We start from the raw sequence: 23,314 nt of genomic DNA, 5'->3' as shown, positions 1-23,314 counted from the left end.
TATTCATTTATCAATGTAATACTTTTAAATTAACTTTCCTTTTTTTGTTCTGTGAGTGATAAAAATCTTAGTTTCCCACAAATCAGATTCTTAAAGTACATATTATACACAATTTGTCTTCTAGTTATTAAAATACCTCAGGAACTCTTCTAATATAAAATTAAGGCAGAAAAAAGAAAAGGGACCTTTTAACATTTATTTACCACTCATTGTTCTTGAATATTAAGACAAGCTTTTTAATAAGAAATGGGTAAATTTTATTCTTATAACATAAACTAGAGAAATTCTTTCATCTATCCTCTCCTTTCTTTTTTATTGTTGAAAGTATTATAGGTGTCCCTTTTTTCCCCCCCATTGCCCACCTCCACCCAGTTCCCGCCCCACCCCAGGCCTTCAAAACCCTATTGTCTATGTCCATAGGTAAAGCATATTCTATGTAATAAAGGGGTAATATGCAAATTGACCCTAATGGTGGAACAACTGGTCGCTATGATGCGCACTGACCACCAGGGAGCAGACGCTGAATGCAGGAGCTGCCCCCTGGTAGTCAGTGCGCTCCCACAGGAGGAAGCACTGTTTCCTGGAGGCAATCGGGGTCGATCAGGGCCATCTCACCCAGTCCCAGTCGGGGCCAGTGGCCGGTGACCGGGGAGGGACTGCGGGAGGGATCACTGGAGGGCTCCAGGGCGTGTCCAGCCGCATCTTGCCAAGTCCCGATTGGCCAGACCCCAGCAGCAAGCTAACCTATTGGTTGGAACATCTGCTCCCTGGTGGTCAGTGCACATCATAGTGACCGGTCAGTCAACCCTCAGTCGGACACTTTATTAAGCTTTTATATATATACTAGAGGCCCGGTGCACAAAAATTTGTGCACTCGGGGAGGAGGGGGGTCCCTCAGCCCGGCCTGTGCACTCTCGCAGTCTGGGACTCCTCGGGAGATAACGACCTGCTGGCTTAGGCCTGCTCCCGGGTGGCAAGGGCAGGCCCAGTCCCTAGGTGCAGCCCCTGGTCGGGCTCAGAGCAGGGCCAATTGGGGAGTTGGGGCACCACCCCCTGTCATGCACAGAGCAGGGCGGATTGGGAGGTTGCAATGCCACCCTCAGTCATGCTCAGGGTAGGGCCGATTGGGGGGTTGGGGCACCGCTCCCTGTCACACTCAAGGCAGGATCGATAGGGAGGTTGCAGCACCACCCCCTGTCACGCACAGAGCAGGGCCAATCGGGGTTGGGGTGCTGCCCCCTGTCACACGCAGAGCAGAGCCAATCGGGGTTGGGGCGCTGCCCCCTATCACGCACAGAGCAGGGCCCATCAAGGGGGTTGGGGCTCCGTACCCTGTCACGCACAGAGCAGGGTCAATCGGGGTTGGGGAGCTCCCCCCGTCACTCACAGAGTAGGACCGATAGGGGAGTCGGGGCACCGCCCCGTCACACACAGAGCAGGGCGGATCAGGGGGTTGGGGCACCGCCACTGTCACACTCAGGGTAAGGCTGATGGGGAGGTTTTGACTCTACCCCGTCACACACAGAGCAGGGCCCGTGGTGGGGGGCGCCGCACCCTGTCACACACAGAGCCACAGGGCGATCAGGGGGTTGGGGAGCTCCCCCCTATAAGGCACAGAGCAGGGCTCATCAGGGGATTGGGGCGCCTTCCCCTGTCACGAACAGAGCATGGCGGATAGGGAGGTGTGGCCCCACCCCCGTCACACACAGAGCCCCAGGGCAATCAGGGAGTTTGGGCACTGCCCCCTATCACGCTGATCCCGGTGCCGGGAGGCCTCTCGGCTCTGCTGATCCCGGTGCCGGGAGGCCTCGCAGCTCTGCTGATCCCGATGCTGGGAGGCATATTACCCTTTTACTATATAGGATAGAGGCCTGGTGCATGGGTGGGGGCCGGCTGATTTGCCCTGAAGGGTGTCCTGGATCAGGGTGGGGGTCCCCACTGGGGTGCCTGGCCAGCCTGGGTGAGGGGATGATGGCTGTTTGCTGCTGGTCACACACCCTTCAGGGTGGGGGTCCCCACTAGGGTGCCTGGCCAGTCTGGGTGAGGGGCTGAGGGCTGTTTTCAGGCTGGCGGGTGACTGAAGCTCCCAACTGCTCCTTTTTTTCTTTTTTTTTAAATTCTGGGCCAGCTTTAGCTCTGGCTCCAGCTCTGAGGCCTCTGCTGCTGAAAGCAGGTATCTGGTTTGTTTGGGTTCTATAATCGAAACACTGTTTCAACTCCAGCTCTGAGATCCCAGCTGGCTGAAAGCAGGTTTCTGGGGTTTTGTTTAGCTTCTATATTTGTAACAATGTTTCAAACTGCAAGCTCAGAGGCCGGCAAGGCAGGCGGGGAAGGTTGGTTTCCTCCGTCACTGAAGCAAGCAAGCCTCATGTTCGCTTCAAGCTGCCTGGCTGCCGGCCGCCATCTCGGCTGGCAGTTAATTTGCATATCTCCCTGATTAGCCAATGGGAAGGGTAGCGGATGTATGGCTAATTACCATGTTTCTCTTTTATTAGATAGGACTAGAGGCCCAATGCACGAAATTCGTGCAATGGGTTGCTCGGCTCTCGCAGCTGCGGCAGCTTGCCTCGGCCCTCGCAGCCCCAGCTTTGTCTGGAAGTTCATCCAGTCGTTCAGCTGTTTGGTCTGATTAGCATATTATGCTTTTATTATTATAGATATAGATATAGATATAGATATAGATATAGATATAGATATAGATATAGATATAGATATAGATATACTAGAGGCCCAGTGCATGAAATTCCTGCACTGGAGGGAGTGTCCCACAGCCCAGCCTGCACCCTCTCCAATCTGGGACCCCTTGAGGGATGTCCGGCAGTTGGACATCTCTCACAATCCAGGACTGCTGGTCCCAACTGCTCACCTGTCTGATTGCCCCTAACTGCTTCTGCCTGCCAGCCTGATCACCCCCTAACCACTCCCCTGCCAGCCTGATTGACACCTAACTGCTCCCCTGCCGGCCTGGTCGCCCCCAGCTGCCCTCCTCTGCCAGCCCGGTCACCCCTAACTGCCCTCCCCTGCCAGCCTGGTCACCCACAACTGCCCTTCCCTGCCAGCCATCTCGTAACCACATGGGGGCAGCCATCTTGTGTGAGGGTGTGATGCTCAATTTGCATATTACCTCTTTATTATATAGGACTAGAAGCCTGGTGGTATGAAATTTGTGCATGGGTAGGGTCCCTAGGCCTGGCTGGCGATCAGGGCCAATCGGGGCCTTCTGGCTGCTGGCCAGGGCCTCCCTTAGTTTACACTGCCCCCTGGTGGTCAGCGCATGTCATAGCGAGTAATCAGTCTCCCAGTTGAACTCCCGTGCGGACAATTTGCATATTAGGCTTTTATATATTTAGATAGCTTTTGATAATTCTCCAGGGAACCAGTTATTTAAGTAATCAGCTTTATGGAATGAGGAAAATCAAAGAAAATGCAAATCAAAATGGTATTGAAAAACCTCTAACCACCTTAAATTTTGACTTTGGATTATTTATTTATTTATTTTCAGAGGAAGGAAAAGAGAGAGAGAAACATCAATAATGAGAGAGAATTATCCATTGGCTGCCTCCTGCATGCACCCTACTGGGTTCAAGCCTGCAACCCAGGCATATGCCCCATCCAGAAATAGAACCATGACCTCCCAGTTCAGAGGTTGATGCTCCACCGCTGAGCAACACTGGTCGGGCAACTTTTGAACTTTTAGTTCATTCTTTCAGTGGGATTTATTGAGCACCTGCCATGTGCCTGGTACCAGCAGTGAATACACAGACAAAGTCCTACTATCAGTGAGCTTATATGCCAGTAGTAGTTATTACACTTCATATTTATATTATGAAATATTTTATATTAAGATAAATTAATATAAAAGTTTGTGTATATACATATTAAATTATATTTTGGGTTTAGTAACAATGTTTTTTTAATTTTTTCTTTAACTTAATAACTATATTTAAAAATGTAAATTTGTGTGTGGAATAGTTTGTTTTTCCATCTCTTTCCTGTAAATTTAATAGTGCACCTCACATGATCGAAAATAAAATCAAAAGTGAAATGTCTTATTTGTCAGCACAGATTTAAAACTCAATATATTACCAAGTATGTTTTTTCATGTTTTTTTCCCTTTAAGCAAAGTTATTTTACTTGATAGTCAAGTAACTTTTCTTCAGTTCTTTCCTAAATCTGCTATAAAACTCTTTACTCAAAGGAGGAGTTTATTGTAGAAAAAAAGTGTATATATCAATGAGTATAAAATTAGCACATATAGTTGACCCTTTGAACAATGCAGAATTTGGGGGTGCCAACCCTCACACAATAAAACATCTACATGTATTTTTATTTTTAACTTCTCTACGAAAGATACTTTCTTTTTTTTCTTTTCAATCATCACCTGAGAATATATTGTTTTCTTGTTACATTGACTTTAGAGAGAGGAAGCGGGAGAGAGAGAAACATCAATCCGTTCCCTCCCATACATCCCCTGACGGGGAATCGAACCTGTAACCTTTTGGTGTACATCAAGGATGTCAAACTTGCGGCCCGCAGGCCGTATGCCTCATTTAATTGGCCCATGTTAGCCTTTGAATTTGACATGCTTGGTGTACAGTACGACACTCCAGCCAACTGAGCCACCCAAACAGGACCACGTGTAACTTCTGATTCCCCAAAACTTAGCTATAGTTGTTTCTCGGATTGTGCAGGGTATTGATTCCAGGACCTTCTATAGATACCAAAATCTGTGGATACTCAAGTCCTTTATACACTGAGTCGCCAGCTTATTATGACCACCTGACGTTTGTAGACAAATTAGCTATAATTGCGCGCTGAAGTTGCTAGAGGGCCAGACCATTACAAATAGGGAAGCAGGTTGTTTACCATGACAGTAGAAGTGATTTTTTTCTGAAGATGTGGGTAAACAACGTGATTTAACAGCCTTTGAACATGAGATATATATTACACTGAGTGGCCAGATTATTATGACCACCTGACATTTGTAGGCAAATTAGCCGTACACTGCATCGTATGGGATATGGAAGCGGAAGGCCTGTTCCAGCACCTTTGCTATCTTCAGTTACCAAGATAAAACATCTCCAAGTCGCACAGGAACACAAGAATTGGACAGTCGAGCATTGGAAAAAAGTCATGTGATCCGATGAATCACGTTTCCAGTTGCATCTTGCAGATGGCAGAGTGAGAATTTGGCGGAATCAGCATGAAAGCATGCACCCCACATGCATGAATACAACCCTTCAAGCTGGTGGGGGCAGTGTTGTGGTTTGGGGCATGTTTTCCTGGCATGATTGGGGCCCTTTAATTCTTGTGGAACAACGTCTGAGTAGCACAACATACCTAAGTATCATTGCTGATCAGGTTCATACTATCTTGTTGATGGCGTATCCCAATGGAGATGGCTTCTTCCAGCAAGACAATGCGCCGTGCCATGGTGCTCGTATTGTGCAGGAGTGGTTTCAAGAACGAGGGAGACTTTACCTTGCTTAGGTGGCCCCCACAATCACCAGATCTCAATCCAATTGAGCATTTGTAGGATGAAGTTAAAAGAGCCATCAGGCAGCTGGTTCCACAACCATCAAATCTCACAGAACTGGACAGTGCTATTGATCAGGCATGGTGTCACATCACCTTTCAACATCTCATGGAGTCAATGCCAAGGAGAATCGCCGCAGTATTGAAGGCAAAAGGTGGCCCAGCGAAGTACTGATGGGGTGGTCATAATAATCTGGCCACTCAGTGTGTGTGTGTGTGTGTGTGTGTGTGTGTGTGTGTGTGTGTGTGTGTGTGTGTGTATCCCACGTTCAAAGGCTGTTAAATCGTGTTGTTTACCCATATCTTCAGAAAAAATCACTTCTGTCGTGGTAAACAATCTGCTTCCCTATTTATAATGGTCTGGCCCTCTAGCAACTTCAGCGCGAAATTATAGCTAATTTGCCTACAAATGTCAGGTGGTCATAATAATCTGGCCAATCAGTGTATAAAATGGTGTAGAACAAAACATACAATGGACCCTCTCCATTTGTTGAGGGTTGACTATATTGAAAAAAATTCACATATAAGTGGACCTTCACAGTTCAAACCCGTGTTGTTCAAGGGTCAGCTAGGTATACAAATAGTGAAATCAGAAGGTTATTCAGCTGTTCTAATGTTAAATACATGTTGTAAGATTATAATTGCTTTTGTGTGTAGTAGTTATAATTTAATCGTTTTCTTTAAAAGTGTAAATATTCAAATTTCTTTCCATTATATGCATGTTGTTTAGAGCCTAAAAAAAATAACCCATGGTTTTTCTTCAGTCTTCACTAGGCTCATCTACTTCTTCATTCCAGTCAGTGGGTTCCTATGGACCTTTTGGCAGGATGTCGACGTACAGTCAGTTCAGTCCAAGTTCATTAGTCGGGCAGCAATTTGGTGCTGTTGGTGTTGGTACGTTTTTCTTTTTTCTTTTTTTTTTATAACCACACATTTTTAGACATCTTGTTTGGTATTCCTTTTGTAGCTTATTACTATATTTTACAGGGTTTATTTAATGTCCTTATTGACCACTGGTTCTAAAATGGTCTCTCTTGGCCCTGGCCAGGTAGCTCAGTTAGTTAGAGTGTCTTCTCAATCTGCCAAGGTTGTGGGTCCGGTCAGGGCACATACAAGAATCAACCAATGAATGAAAAAATAAGTGTGACTACAAAATCGATATTTCTCTTTCTCTTTCCCTCTCTCCTCCAGTTCTCCCATTCCCTCTCCCACATTGTCTCCCTTCCTCCTTTCTTCCCTCTTTAAAATCAAGAAATAAAATGGTCATCTCTCAAAAGAGTCACTTTAAAAAAACAACAGAAAAAATCTGGATATACCCAATAATCAGATTTCATTGAATGTTATTTTAAATTTACATAAGGTATATACATTTAAAATAAGTATTTTTTCAATAGGATAGATTTTCAAAAAGGGATTGGCAATAATGACATTGTGATTAGGGAATATTAATGCCATTAAGAAGTATTTATGTTGAGTGTGGGTGATTATCTCATCACCTATGAAAGATGCTCACCTAGAGCATATTTGGAGGGTTGGTGCTTTGTTTATAGTAACAATGTTTTAGAAATATGACACTATAAGGAGAATGTGTAGGAGGACGGGGCTAATAACAAACAGTCCTACTACCAAGAACAAAGACCATTCATTGTGTGCAAAAGCTAGGTGTAATCAGATCAACCCGGTGTTAAGTTTTGTTTTTATGTCTTAGCATGCTAATGAGTTTTGTTAAAATTAATTTCTTTTTTATATAGTTGTAACTTTTCAAGTATCTAAACGTTTGACTTATTCACAAAATAAAAAAGGATAGGGTGAATCCCAAAATTGAATAAATATAAGCTGAAACAACTGGTATTAAATATATATCAAATCAATAACATAGCCACACAGGAAAAAAGTACTTAATTCAAGTAACTTTTACACTCTTAGTAGGATATGTGGTAGTAAATAGAACTATTAAAAAATTTTGACTTGGGGTTTGTAATTGGTAGTGGTATTGGTGTTAATTTTGAAACTATTTTTTAAAATATATTTTTATTGATTTCAGAGAGGAAGGGGGAGAGAGACAGAAACATCAGTGATGAGAGAGAATCATGATTGGCTGCCTCCTGCACGTCCTCCACTGCAGGGATTGAGCCTGCAATCCAGGCATGTGCTCTGACTAGGAATCGGGAATCAAACCGTGACTTCCTGGTTCATAGGTCTGTGCTCAACCACTGAGCAACACTGGCCAGGCAATTTTGAAACTATTTTGTATGTATAATGGGGTAGGACAAGTTAGTAGTATATTGATGTTGGGAAGTGGTATGGAGTAGGGATATAAAAATATGGAATGGGGAAGGTATGGAAGAACCCTGTGATGTTGAAGGTGAATTGGAGGTATGAGAATTAACTCATTTTTTTAAAAAACTGCTTATTTCCTGACTGACAGGCCTAGAAGCAGTGATATCCAGTAGCAAAGAACACGTGTAGACCCTGTTCTTGGTTTCTAAATACCATTCCCCACTAAAAGAAGGGGAAACAATGCTCTTTTTTAACAGAAAAATACCAACTAATAAAAGGAAGGAATGGTAGATAATAGAAAACCATCATTTAATAATCTCGCCCTGGCTGGTTTGGCTCAGTGGATAGAGTGTCAGTCTGCAGACTGAAAGGTCCCAGGTTCGATTCCAGTCAAGCACATGTACCTTGGTTGCAGGCACATCCCCAGTAGGCGGTGTGCAGGAGGCAGCTGATTGATGTTTCTCTCTCATTGATGTTTCTGGCTCTCTATAAAAAAATAAATGAAATATATATTTTAAAAAAATAATCTCTGGTGTAATAATTAGCAGCACTATTATCAGCTAAAATCATTGAGTAAATGGTGTTGAAAGAGGATATTAAAATGTCCTTAAGGTATTCATCCCAGTTTACTTACTAATTACAAAGGGGGTGAGTGTTGTGCCTTTATAATGGAACGAGGCCCGGTGCATGGGATTCTTGCACTGGTGGGGGGCGTGACATGCGGGGATTGGCCTGCTGTCGTAGTGCTGCTCATTCCGGTCAGCCGAATGGCTGCTCCCTGGTCTGGCATCTTCCGTTGAGCCAGAGCACTCACCTCTCCAAGGGACCTGGTTGGGGGTGGGCCCAGGGACAATAGCACTAAGAGGCAGTAGAGTAGGCCTCAGTCCTGCAGCAGCCATGAACCCGCCTCCAGGGTCAGTTCTACAAGCCCAGCAGCAGCCTGCAGGCATCCAGAGGAGGCGGCAGGGAGTGAGAAGGAGGAGCCTGGGGCGAGGAGGCAACGCCCAGGGTTCACGGCGGGAGCAGCCACTCATTTCGGTCAGCCGAGCGGCACTCCCACTGTGGTAGCGCACTGACCACTGGGGGGCAGCTCCTGCGTTGAGCATCTGCCCCCTGGTGGTCAGTGTGCCAGTGACTGGTCAACCAGTTGGTCTGGTCGTTTAGCCGTTCGGTCACTGGGCTTTTATTATATAGGATATTATATAGGATTAGAGGCCTGGTGCACGAAATTCGTGCACGGTGGTGGTGGGGGGTCCCTCAGCCCCGCCTGCACCCTCTGCAATTTGGGACCCCTACACCTTTTTCTTATCTAGCTAACCTCTTCACATTTAAAAAAATTAACTGAAATACCACCTCCTCTAGGAAATTCTCTTTGAACAAATCTCTTTACAATCTGTATTAAGTATTTTCATAATATATCATTCTTTTTCTTTAACAGCAACTTAGAGTGGATGCAATCTGCTTCTCATTCTTGCATCTGAATCTTTTCTTCTTGCTCTTGTAATAGCAAAGCTTATCCAATTTACATTTGCTCTTCAAGGGCTTATATTTGGTTCAGTTTCTAGTTGGCTCCCTGCTTTTTTTTTTTAAGCAATAAATTCAGGTTGTGATAGCCTAACTTGTAATCAAGCCTATAGGTCTCCCTATCTGAATATTTCTATAATACCTATAACTTTAGCATACCAGAGATTGTGTTCATTTATAGAAAATAACAATAAATGTCACCTGATCATTTGCTCTTCTAGTAATATTTTATAGCAAGATGTATTATTCTAGTAATTTAACTATTACAAAACTGAAGCATGCAGAAATAAATCACATTGAACAATAAAGAATGACTCAAATATCAAAGCATAGTACCCTTAGGGCCTCCCTTGTTCTGTGCCTCAGATATCATAATAGCATATTACACAGTTCACATGGAACTCAGTTTCCTTTAAAATAGGAAGGGATCCCATACTCATGAAGCAGCTACTTCCATACATATTTTTTATTTAATTCACAGCACATACTTTTGTACTAATTGTTGGAAAATCATCCTAGCAATTGCCTCTGTTCCTCTCTGTATTGTTGCCTTACATTCTGATGTCATTACTGCGCTTTTATCAGCCACTCGCTCTAATAAGATTGTGAATTATGTAAGGGCAGAGATCATGACTTGAGCTTGTGTGTACCCTGTCATGGTGCCTAGATAAATACTCAAATGCCATCCAGTCCAAATGACTGTGATGAGAGAGGCCCACTGTTGCTGGAGACCTCTGATTTTTATTTAAGGGGCCTCACTTGTTCTGCGCCTTCACAGAGGGGTGAGTAGTGGCTGAGGGAATTTGAGGAAAGCCAGACAGAATTCTCCTCCTAAAAGATTTTGCTAAGCTGGCGCCCAGGACCACCAGGCATTTGTTCAATTAAAACCTGGACACACAGCAATAACAAAGGCACTGGTCTCCTACTGCTAATGCCTAGAGATCAAACCCCAGCCTGCAGGAACTCACCCCGGCAGTCAGGACCCGGTGCTGGATGAACCTGGGCTGGTACTCCTAACTCTGGAAAGGGAGACTTCCCGTGGCTGCAGGCTAGAGGCCCCGGACTCTGCACCACCCACCTGAACAGGTCCATAGCACAGGCTGGTCAGCAGAACAGCTTCTTTGCCTGGGATCGCAGGGAGGCATGGCCTGTTCTGTTCGCCTCACAGGGAGGCCTGTTCTATTCACCCTGCGGGAGGCCTGGCCTGTTTGCCCCAAGAGCGACTGGGGGAGGCCTTGCTTGTTCACCCCACCAGTGATTGTAGGGAGACCTGTTCTGATGGCCCTGTGATCGATCTCAGGGAGGCCTGTCCTGTTCGCCCCGTGATCGTTCCCAGGATGACCTGTTCCGTTCGCCCTGCGAGCAATCCCGGGGAGGCCTGTTCTGTTCACCCCATGACCAATCTCGGGGAGGCCTGTTCTGTTCGGTACACGATGGATGCGGGGAGGCCTGGCCTGGCCTTTTCGCCCCCATGATGGGTGCTGGGCTGGGGAGCGTGGATCCAGGCTGCTGCTTGGCGCCTGCACACGCGCAAGTGGCCACAGGGCGGGAACATACGCTTGGCACCTGTGTCCATAGACCCGGAGTGGCCGGGGCGTTCTGGGACCCCCACTGCTCAGGGCCTAAGCGCGGGCCTACAGGCTAGGAGCGGCCTGGGTCCCGAGGATGTTCCCAGGACCCAGGCCACTCGCGCCTACGTATGCAAATTAACCGCCATCTTTGTTGGGTTAATTTGCATACTCTCCTGATTGGCTGGTAAGCATAGCGAAGGTATGGTCCATTTACATGTTTGTCTATTATTAGGTAAGATGATTTGATAATCACCATCTTAATCAAGTCATCAATTTTGCCATTGCCATAGTTAAATAATTATATGTTTCTTAATGTAATGTTATGGGGGAAAGAAAGGGGTTATACAACTTGACCTCTGTGGTGTTCCTGTGATGTTCTTGCTGAAAATGCACATTCTAATCATGAGGAAATGTTCCATATATATCCAGAAGTCCACACTCTTCAAAGAATTCAATGTTGTGAAGTACAGAGACTTGGGGAGACTAAAGAGATATAGCATCCAAACATGTGATTAGATCTGGGCTTTGTAAAAAGTTTATATGAAGAGCATTGTAGGGACTACTGAGGAACTTTGGGTACATTAGATGGTGTTATTTTGTTGATTTTCTTAGATGTGGTAATGGTTTTGTGGTTAACCATATAATAGAATGTCTTTTTTTGGAGAGATAGTTTTGAAGTATTTAAGGGTCATTATAGTCTACATTGGTAAAAGAGAAGTGTGTATATCATAAAGAAACAGTAGGCCTAGAAAGATATTAGCAGTTGGTGAATCTAGATAAGTAATATGTCAGTATTCAAGTATACACCTTCAATTTTGATATAGGTTTGACACTTTTCAAAATTAAAACTAAATATTTCTTTCCTTTTAGACTTATTCTTGGATAGGTGAAATAATATAACTTTGGTTCATGTACCTCCCAAACCTACTCAAGCAGTAAGACCAGTGTTAATTATACATGTTAAATCTGGATATACCCCATGTTAGCTATAACTGTTTAGAATACTATTCAAATAACAGACAGTTGCAAATTGTATTATTCTTTTAAACTCCTTTCACTAAATCAGATATTTGATTAACATTGGTATTATTATTGTACTTACCTCCTACTTTACTGTGAAGTTTGAATGACTTAACATGTGTAAAGCATTTGAACAAAGTCTTACACATAGTGTCTACATAGTAAATATTGCTCTGCCATTCTTCATAGCCTGCCCCTCTAATTAAAGTATTTTGTGGTGGTGAAATACATGTTCCTTGTAAGTGATTTTACTTGATTTTAATATTATTGAGGGTTGCTGGTGTGTTTTTCTTTGGGTATCAAAAAGGCAGTGTTTTCCATGTTTGGCAGAGTAATTTTTGCAGTGGCAGATTCTTTTTAGATTTTTTTATTTTAATATTGATAGGATAATTTGTGAAGTGGCTTATTAAGGAACATATATTTTAAAGTTGTGCCAGCAGTGTTGCTCAGTAGTTGAGCGTCAACCCATGAAGTAGGATGTCATAGTTCAATTCCCTGTCAGGGCACATACCTCGGTTGCAGGCTTAATCCTCAGGCACCTGCAGGAGGCAACCAATCAATGTGTCTCTCTCTGTTTCTCCTCCCTCCCTTCCACACTCTCTAAAAATCAATGGAAGAAAAATATCCTTGGGTGATGATTAACAAAACATCAAAATTAAAGTTGTTAAGTGAGGAGAAAAACTGTAGCATTGATTAAGGTGAAAATTAACTAAAATATAGTCTCTGTTGGCACAAATTAAGCCAGATTTTAAACTGTCTCTTGTTTTCAACTTTTTTTTTACATCCTCACCTGATAAAAAGAGACAAAGATGGACATTATCTTTATGTATAAAAGCCTAAGCAACCATTCGACTAGTAGCTGTGATGTGCACTGATCACCAGGAGGCAGACGCTTCAACCAGTAGGTTAGCTTGCTGCTGGGGTCCGGCCAATCAGGACTGCACAAGATAGGCCGGGCATGCTCTGGACCCCTACCATCGTCCCTCCCCAGCCCTGATCATGCACCAGTGGGGTCCCTAGGCCTGGCCTGCGCCCTCTAGCAATCCAGGACCCCTCAGGGGATGTCGGAGTGCCATTTACAGCCCAATCCCCACAGGCCAGGCCGAGGGACCCCACTGGTGCACAAATCCATGCACTGAGCCTCTAGTATAATGATAATGGAACACTACATTAAGAAAACATAACACTTCTTAATATATATGTACCCAATCAGGAAGCGCTGATATATGTAAAGCAACTACTTAGAACTAAAGGAAGAAACAGATCAAAGCACAGTCATGGTTGGGGACCTTAATACTCCATTGACAGCTCTAGGTAGATCATTCAAACAGAAAATCAATAAAGAAATATCAACCTTAAATGACACATTAGACCAGTGGTTCTCAACCTTCTGGCCCTTTAAATACAGTTCCTCATGTTGTGACCCAACCATGAAATTATTTTCATTGCTACTTCGTAACTGTACTGTTGCTACTGTTATGAATTGTAATATAAATATCTGATATGTAGGATGGTCTTAGGCGACCCCTGTGAAAGGGTCGTTGGACTGCCAAAGGGGTCGCGACCCACAGGTTGAGAACCACTGCATTAGACCAAATGGTTATAATTGACATTTACAGAGGCTTTCATCCCCTAATATCAGATTATACATTCTTCTCCAGTGCACATGAAACATTCTCACCCAGGGAACTCTTTTTTTTTTTCTTTTCTGTTTTTTTTTGTTTTGTTTTGTTTTGTTTTGTTTTTTTTTAAGAGAGAAAGGTGGAGAGCAACATCTATCAGCTGCCTCCCATACTCACCCAGGGACTGAACCCTCAACCTGGGTATGTGCCTTGATCAGGAATTGAACTGGTGACCTTTCATTGCAAGGGACAACACTCAGCCACCTGAGCCACACCGGCCAGGGCAAGCACTATTTTTTTAAGCTAAAAATAATTCTTATGTGTGACGATTAGGTCATTATTAACACATTGTATGCGGGAAACGTGTTTACATGTTTTACGTATTTATACGTTCTACCAATGTAGTAGAGCGCAGGACACGTATTAATACGTTTTTTATAGACTAGCGGTAGAATGCGGGTAACGTATAAATACGTAAACTAAAATTATCGTAATTTTACTGAACGTTGCCATTTGCGCAAAAAATTAGCAAAAATGGCCCGCGCCACCTGTTAGAGCGCGGTAAAAACTACCCGCAAACAATGTGTTAACTTTAGTAATTTACCGACCCTTAGGAAAAATTAATTATATCACAATAAATCAAGAAGCAAAGCAGCCATGGCATGCTGTTTAAGGCTCATAATACTATTATGGGCAAGATGGAGGAATATTAGCTGAACAGACAGATGGATATATTTTATTTTAACTGGTTAAGTAGTCAAATCATATTGCATGACGATTCTCTTAGGTCTCCAGTGTTTTGTACAGATTAATTTTTAATTGAGTTTGATGAGTACCTAGAAGGCATGCTTATGAACTTTACAGTTAGCATAAAGCCTAGGGGGTTATTTCATGCATTAAGGCTAACAGACTAAAGGATCATTAAAAAATTGAACCGCTTTCTTACATCTTACACCAAACAGCTGTTGCCCTTAAAACTCCTCCTTAGCCCCCACCTTAGGTTCTGCCTTCGCAGGTCACCCAGATTAGGTTCTGATTGGTTGGTTTCTATGCCAGTCAGCGTCTTTGGGCCTATCTCTGGGCCTGATCAAAGATGCGGGGCTGATTAGTAGCCCCTACGGAGGCCCAGAGAGAAACAGGCGTGGCTTCTGGGGAAGCCCAGAGAGAAGGAGAGAGGCAACAGCTGACCACAGAAGCTGCAGATCAGACCCTGCCTCTCTCTCTGCAGGCCTCTCTCCAGGCCTGATCCACAGCCCCCCTCGGCAGTCAGTGCTGGGTCGCTGTGCCAGCACCAGCTGCAGTCAGTGCTGGGTCACCACAGCAACCCAGCACTGACTTGCAGTGTTTGGTTGAACCTTCAGTTGTTACAGACCCTGGCTCTTTATATATTTAGATGATGAGAGATGCACGGAAATACAGAAATAGGCACAACATATCACACAAACACTGATAACAAAACTGTTAGGTAAGTGAACATCAGACAAAACAGCTTAAAGGTGAGCAGTACTATCAGAGATAAAGAGTGATTCTTCATAATGGCACAAAGGGCAGGCAGTTCATCAGAAAGTTATAACCTAAATGTGTGTGTAACATTTATAAAAATAGAATACCCAACTATTGCAGAAAATAAATTCTTTTCAAATAAAATAGACTTGTTAATGGGATAGACCAAATCCTGGGCCATAAAACAAGTACATTAAATTCAGAAGGATAGAAAGCATTCATAGTATCTTCTCAAGTCACAAAGAAATTAAATTTGGAATTAATAATAAAGATAACTTGAAAATATTCAAATAATTGGAAATTGAGAAAACTTGTAAATCACTAATGAATCAAACAAGAAATCATGGGAAATTAGCAAAAAATATTTTTTTAAATTTACAATTTATAAAATGAGACAACTCGTGTAGCAATATGTTTACAGATACATCTCAGGCAAAGGAAACTAAAGAGAAAATAAACAAATGGGACATCAAAATAAAAAGCTTCTGCGGAGCAAAAGAAATCATCAACGAACTGAAAAGAGAGCCCACTGGATGGAAGAATGTATTTGGCAATGATACATCTGATAAAGGGTTAATATCCAAAATATATAAGGAACTCATACAATCCAATTAAAAGGAAGACAAACAGTCCAATTAAAAAATGGGCAAAGGACCTAAATAGACACTCTCCAAAGTGGACATATAGATGGCCAAGAGACATGAAAAATTAGAGTCACTAATCATCAGAGAGATGCAAATTAAAATGACAATGAGGTATCACCTCACACCTGTCAGAATGGCTACCATCAACAAATGACAAGTGCTGGCAAGGATGTGGAGAAAAGGGAACCCTAGTACACTGCTGGTGGGAATGCAGACTGGTACAGCCATTATGGAAAACAGTATGGAATTTCCCAAAATTAAACATGAAACTGCCATTTGACCCAGTGATCTCACTTATAGGAATATATCCTAAGAAACCCAAAACACCAATCAGAAAGAAAGTATGCACCCCTATGTTCATAGCAGCACAATTTACAATAGCTAAGATTTGGAAACAGCCCAAGTGCCAATCAGTAAATGAGTGGATAAAAAAGCTGTGGTACATTTATACCATGGAATATGCAGCAGTAACAAAGAAGAATCTCTTACCCTTTGAGACAGCATGGAGGGACCTGGAGAGTATTATGCTTAGCAAAAATAAGCCAGTCAGAAACACAGGTACCACATGATCACACTTATGTGGAATCTAATGAACAAAATAGATCCAGAGGCATACAAGCATAGAACAGACTGTGGAATCTCAGAGGGAAGGGAGGGTGGATAGGAAATGATCAACCAAAGACCTTATATACAAATATGCGTAACCCAGGAACACAGACAATAGAGTGGTGAAGTCCTGGGGCGGGCAATGGAGGGCAGACTAGAAGGGGTTAATGAGGGAAAAAAGGGAACATATACTTTCAATAATAAAGCTTTAAATAAATAAAGTTTATAAAATGCAACATACCAGAATTGGAATTAAGCTTAAGCATTGCTACTGAGGGAAAATTTCATGCCTTTAAGTACATATATTAGAAAACAAGAATGTTTTAAAATCAGTATTCTAAGCTGCCAGCTTAAGCTAGAAAAAAAAGGAAATTTAGTCCAAAAGTAGCAGAAGGAAGAAAAATTTTAAAAGCAAAAAACAAAATAGTAGAAACAAGCCAAAATATATATAACATCAACAAAGCCAGGAGTCAGTTCTTTGAAAATTTTCATGAAATTAATAAGCCCTAATCAAGACTGATCAAGACAAAAAGGAAGACCCAAATCACCAATATCAGTTGGTTTGGAGCGTCGTCCTGTACAACAAAATGTTGCATGTTCGATCCCCAGTGGGTCGGGAGGCAACTGTTCCATGTTTCTCTCTCACATTTCTCCCTCTCTCTCTCAAAAATCAAACATATACTTGGGTGAGGAATTTTTTTTAATTGAAGCTTTGGCCTGGGTTTGCTCAGTAGTTAGAGTGTCAACCTGCACACCACAGGGTCTCTGGTTCGATTTCTCATCAAGGGCATGTACCTGAGTTGCAGGTTTGCTCCCTCCCCCTTTCCTCCTCCTCACTCTCTGAAAAACAGTGCAAAAAAAAAGATCCCCAGGTGAGGATTAACAACAACAAAAGAAAGTAGACATCACTATAGGTCCTAAAAGAATATGAAAATATTGTGAGTAGTGTCAATAAATTTGACATCTTAGGTAAGTTCCTTGGAAAATACAACTTTCCTAATCTAACACAACAGGAAATAAAATCTTTAAAAAAAAGAAAAGCTGTTAAAGAAATTGAAACTGTAATTAGAAATCTCTCAAAGAAAATTCTAGACTGTTTGCTTTACTGATAAATTCTACCACTTAAGGAAGAAATAATTTTACCAGTCTTAACACAAATTCTTTGAGAGAATAAAGGTAGAGGAATACTTCCTAACCAAATAACCGAGGCAACCTGATGATGTCATTACAAGAAAAGAAAATTACAGCTCACCATCTCCCTTGAACACACATGTAAAAGTTCTTAACACAATATTAGCAGTGGAAGCTAGCAATTCATAAAAAGGAGAGTACATAATGACAAAGTCACGTTTATCTCAGGAATGCAATGCTGTTTGAACATCTGAAAATCATTAGTAATTTACTACCTTACCAGATAAAGGAGAAAAACTGCAATTCCAAAAGGTAGAACAGGCGTTTGATAAAATTCAACACCCATTTATCAACAATTAAGAAATGGGAGGGAGCACTAGTCAGTTTTGCTCAGTGGATAGAGCAATGGCCTGCGGACTGAAGGGTCCCAGGTTTGATTCCAGCCAAGGGCACATGCCCGGGTTGCGGGCTTGATCCCCAGTTGGGGGCGTGCAGGAGGCAGCCAATCAATGATTCTCTCTCATCATTGATGTTTCTATCTCTCTCTCCCTCTTCCTTCCTCTCTGAAATTAATAAAGAAATATATTTAAAAGAAAGAAACAAATGGGAGGGAATCCTAAATTTGATCAGTGAAATGAAAAAGCTTACATAATGGTGAAATAATGAATGCATTTCCCTTGGGATAAAGAATAAAAAGCAAAGGCAAAATTGTCTCAATATTTTATTTAATGTTGTAGAGGTCCTCAATTCAGTAAGACAAGAAAATAAAAGATTTAAAGAATGAAAAGGAAGAACTAAAAGTATTTGAAGGTGACATAATTTGTACATAGAAAATGCAAAGGGCCTGGCCAGTTATCTCAGTGGGTAGAGCATTGGCCTGGGGACTGACGGGTCCCGGGTTCTATTCAGGTCAATGGCACATGCCTGGGTCTGGGGCTCAATCCCCACTAGGGGGTGTGCAGGAAGCAGCCAATCCATGATTCTCCCTCTTCCTCTCTGAAATCAATAAAAATATCTTTTTTTAAAAAATGCAAAAGAATATTCAAACCACTAGAATGAATACATGAATTTAGTATGGTAAGGAGATAAGTGGTAAATATACAACAATCAACTGTAAACCCATGGACATGGACAATGGGTATTGAAGGCCAAGGGATGGGGAGGAGTAGTTGGTTGAGGGGGGCAAATGGGAGACATCTGCAATAGTGTCAAATTTTTTAATAAAAAGGTAAAATAATGCCCTGGCCAATGAGCTCAGTGGTTAAAGCATCAGCCCTCACACTGAAGTGTCGCAGGTTCGATTTCTAGTCAGCGGTGGATACCTGGGTTTCAGGTTCAGTCCCCAGCCCTAGTTGGGGTGAGTACAAAAGGCAACCAATCCATGTGTCTCTCTCACATCAATGTCTCTCTCTCTCTCTCTTTACACACCCCCCCGCCCCTCACCTTCCACTCTCTCTAAAAATCAATGGAAAAAATATCCTCTGGTGAGATTTAAGTAAATAAATGAATGAATAAAATCAACTATATTTCTACTTGTATTCCATGATGATATGTATATCTATTCTAGTACAGACGGGTTGGCAAATTTGTGAACCAAATTTGACCAGCCTCCTATTGGAATACACCAACACTCATTTACATGTAGTCTATGGCTGCTTTTACAAGAACAGTTGAGTAGTTTCAACAGATCGTATGACCTGAAAAGCCTAAATATCATATTAACTATCTGGCCACTTACAGATAAAGTTTGCTGACACCTGATTTAGAACAGATTATTGGGAAATTAAATGTAACATGCAGCACAGCTTACAGTAGTATCAGTAACATCAGGTGCCAGGAATGCATATAACAAAAGATATTTTTAAACCTCTACAACAGTAGTTTTCAATGGAGGGGAATTTTACCTTCCATCCTCAGGAGACATTTGGTAATGTGTGGACATATTTTTGGTTGTCACAGCTGGAGGCTATCACTGGTATCTAGTGGGTGGAAGCCAGGGATACCACTTAACATCCTACAATGCATAAGACAACCCCTCAAAACAAAGAATTATCTGGCCCAAAATGTCAGTAGTGCTGAAGTTAAGAACACTGCTCTACGTCGGCCTGCGGACTCAAGGGGGTCCTAAGTTCGATTCTGGTCAGGGCACATGCCGGGATTGCGGGCTCGATCCCTAGTAGGTGGTGTGCAGGAGGCAGCCAATCAATGATTCTCCCTCATCATTGATGTTCATATCGCTCTCCCTTCCTCTCTCAAATCAATAAAAAAATCCTGTATAATAAAAGCCTAATGTGCTATGTGTCCTACTGTTCAACCAGTTGCTATGACATGCACTGACCACCCAGGGGCAGATCCTCCGACTGGTAGGTTAGCTTGCTGCTGGGATCTGGCCGATCGGGACTGGGTGAGAAGGCTAGACACACCCTGGAGTCCTCCTTCGGCCCCTTCCCATTGGGGTCCCTCAGCCTGGCCTGTGCCTTCTTGCAATCCAGGACCCCTTGGGGGATGTTGGAGAGCTGGTTCCAGCCCAGTTCCTGCAGGCCAAGCTGAGGGACTCTACCAGTGCATAAATTCATGCACTGGGCCTCTAGTATATATATATCTTTGTTGGCCAATGGACTCAAAGTTCCCTGGTTCGATTCCGGTAAAGGACACATGCCCAGGTTGCGAGCTCAATCCCCAGTAAGAGGTGTGTAGAAGGTAGCCGATGAATGATTCTCTGTCATTAACGTTTCTATCTCCCTCCCTCTACCTCTCTGAAATCAATAAAATATATATATTTAAAAAAAACCACTACAATGAAAACCACAAACCACTGCTGAGAGCAATTAAAGATCTAAATCAGTGGAGAGTTAATCCATGCTTATGGCTTGGAAGAGTCACTATTTTTAAGATGACTTTTCTCCCAAAATTGATTTATAGACTGAACCTAACCCTGATCCAAATCTCATCAGACATTTTTAAAATAGCAATTGACATGCTGATTCTAATACTTATATGGAAGTAAAAACGTAGAATTATAAAAACAATCTTGAAGAAGAAAGCTTTAGATTGTTACTCAATTTCAAGATTTACTATAAAGTTATAGTAATCAGAACAGTGAATTATTGCCACAAATACATCAGGAATAAAGAATAAAAAAATAGACTCACTTAAATCCTGATTTAAAATAAAGAGGGCCACTGTGGCTCTGTTGGTTGAGCATCATCCCATGCATCAGAAGGTTGCTATTTTGATTACAGGTCAGGACATGCCTGCTTTGCCAGTTGGATCCCCCAGTAGGGGACGTGCAGGAGGCAGCAAATAGATGTTTCTCTCTCCCCCTCTCTTCCTCTTTCTCTAAAAATCAATAAGAATATTAAAAAGTAAAATTAAGATGCCAGTGCAGTACAGTGGAGAGGGGAATATCTTTTTTTTATTAATTTGAGTGAGAGAAACATCGATTTGTTCTGTTTATTTATGCATTCATTGGTTGTTTTTTGTATATGCCCTCCTAGGAAATCAAACCTGAATTTGGTTCACAGGCCATAGTTTGCCAACCTGTTTGTGCTAGAATCAGCCCGCAGACACATGTGGGAGGCAACCAATGTGACTTTCTCACATGTATGTTTCTGTCTCTCCCCCTCCCTTCCACTCTCTAAAAATCAATAGAAAAAATATCCTCAGGTAAGGATTAACAACAACAAAAGAGTACATTGATGATACATTTCTGTGCAGTAGACTGGTGAAAATGAAAGTGGTGAGAGAAGAGGTAGGCAGATAAGGAGAAGGCCATATAAACTGAGGTGTGTAGGTAGTTTGAACTTTTATCTTTAGAGCAGTGGAAAGCTCACATTGTAGTAATGTGATTATACTTATATCTCATAAAAATATTATTCTGATTACCATCTTTAGATTGGATTTAGGGGTGGGAGAAGGGCTATTGAAATATTTATATTTTGTTGTACATGCTTCCTAGAGAAAACCTGCATAGATGAAATAGTAAGAAGAGAGCACAGCATATGAAAATTTAATGATTGCCCTGGCCGGTGTGGCTCGGTTGGGTGTCATCCTGTGCACTGAAAAGTTGTCAGTTTTGTTCCTGGTCGGTGCACATGCTTGGGTTTGGGGCTCGATCCCCAGTGGGGTACGTGTAGGAGGCAGCTGATTCATGTTCTGCTCTCACATCAATGTCTCTCTCTCCCTTTCCCTCTCTCTAAAAAAAATCAATAAAAATATTTTTTAGAAAGAAAAGTGAATGATCCATGAGTACTGTAGAAACTTAAGGAAGAAAGAAGATTGATATAAACTAGCATAACAAAAAATTGGGTCCTTTCTAGGGATTTATTACTTGGCTTTACCAAAGCTCTTGTGGTTGCTTTAGGCAGATTGCAGCCCCCAACAGTGCCATCCTGAGTAGAAGCATTAAAATGGACTAATGTCCATTGTCTGTTGCCTTGGAAATACTGGGAAAGCACATCATAGACCTATCTGCTGATTTGGCTATTTGTGCATATACTTGGAATTAAAATAATTGAACCTTAATGTTGGTGTAGAATGTACCATTTCTGCTACTTCTTTATCTCATGTGGGTCCCTGCTATGTCGTCCACATAACTGCTTATGACAGTATTGCACGTTAGAAAAATTTTTGCATCTAGGATGCTGGATTATATATATGGCATGCTTTTTTCCTGTATAGTATTATCAAAGATTTCTCAAACTAATTTTTGTTACACTTTCATTAATTTCCAGCATTATTAATATGTATAAGTGATACAAGAGGGTGATGAAAATTATCATTAAATTGGTACGTTACTTTATATAACTTAAAGGTTTAAATTTTTAAAAAAGATTTTTTTGTCATTAAAATAATCTCTTTAAGCTGGAAGCTCCTTGACATCCTTTGGAACAGAAACATCAAACAGCAGTACCCTGTCCCAAAGTAGTGCAGTTGGTTCTGCCTTTACACAGGATACAAGATCTGTAAAAACACAGTTATCTCAAGGTAAGCTGTTTTTTTCTTTCAAATATTTCCATTCTAAACTTCTATACTGGTTTTATCTTTCTCTGAATGTAAGAATTTTTGCAGTTTGTAATGACCTGTATGATTTTTATTTGGTTCTTTTAAATTTTTTCTCCTAATTGCTGTTGCAATAAGTATATTGTTGAATGACTTCCACTATTTAGACTTTTTCCAGTCTTAGATAATAAAACTGAAGCAGTGACCTTTCTGTAAGTTTGACAATTTTTTGCAAAGCAAGTGTAATATAAATTGTATGATTATACTTAAATATATCACATTAATCCTGGAGTCACCACTGAAAATGAACTCTCCTTGATGAATTTAAAATAACAGCTGAAAAAAAACAAACTGTTCATTATGCTCTTGCATCTTTCCTAGCATCCTTACAGGATCTAGAGCAATGATCAATGGGTTTGCTGCAAGAATTTTTAAAACACAATACCGGACTATTTAATCAGGGGCACTGGCCTCTTTTCCCTTAAATTGTCAAATGGAAAAAAAAATAACAATAGCCATTTGGTATGAATGAATTAAAATTATATAGTACCTGGGTGTGTGTTTGTTTTGGTGTGCCACAGAATTTTGGTGGTTTATGTGTACCATGAGATGAAAAAGGTTGAAAACTGCTGATCTAGAGCAATGCTTCTCAGTGTAGCCCACCCACAACCGAATCATCGTGAGTACTGTACTTAAAAATATAGATCTTGGGAACTGCTACATCAGAACCCTTTTAGAGTCAGCATTTAACAAGCTTCTTTTTTTTTTAAATATATTTTATTGATTTTTTACAGAGAGGAAGGGAGAGAGATAGAGAGTCAGAAACATCGATGGGAGAGAAACATCGATCAGCTGCCTCCTGCACACCCCCTACTGG

The 23,314-nt window shown here is 41.9% G+C and overlaps 1 protein-coding gene across 5 annotated transcripts in view; it reads left to right on the top strand.

Moving 5' to 3' along the window:
* The window catches only part of LSM14A (LSM14A mRNA processing body assembly factor), a 145,719-nt gene that overhangs the window by 23,618 nt on the left and 98,787 nt on the right, over positions 1 to 23,314 (top strand). For all 5 annotated transcript variants that reach the window (XM_036345996.1, XM_036345998.1, XM_036345997.1 and 2 more), the window contains exons 3-4: positions 6,300 to 6,429; positions 22,300 to 22,422. In XM_036345996.1, coding sequence (XP_036201889.1) covers positions 6,300 to 6,429; positions 22,300 to 22,422 — 253 coding nt within the window. The remainder of the gene's footprint in view (positions 1 to 6,299; positions 6,430 to 22,299; positions 22,423 to 23,314) is intronic.

This window comes from Myotis myotis, unplaced genomic scaffold (assembly GCF_014108235.1).
Source record: "Myotis myotis isolate mMyoMyo1 unplaced genomic scaffold, mMyoMyo1.p scaffold_m19_p_19, whole genome shotgun sequence".
Taxonomy (NCBI): domain Eukaryota; kingdom Metazoa; phylum Chordata; class Mammalia; order Chiroptera; family Vespertilionidae; genus Myotis; species Myotis myotis.
Note: the sequence above shows the minus strand (reverse complement) of the source record. Positions and strands in the feature narration are given on the sequence as shown.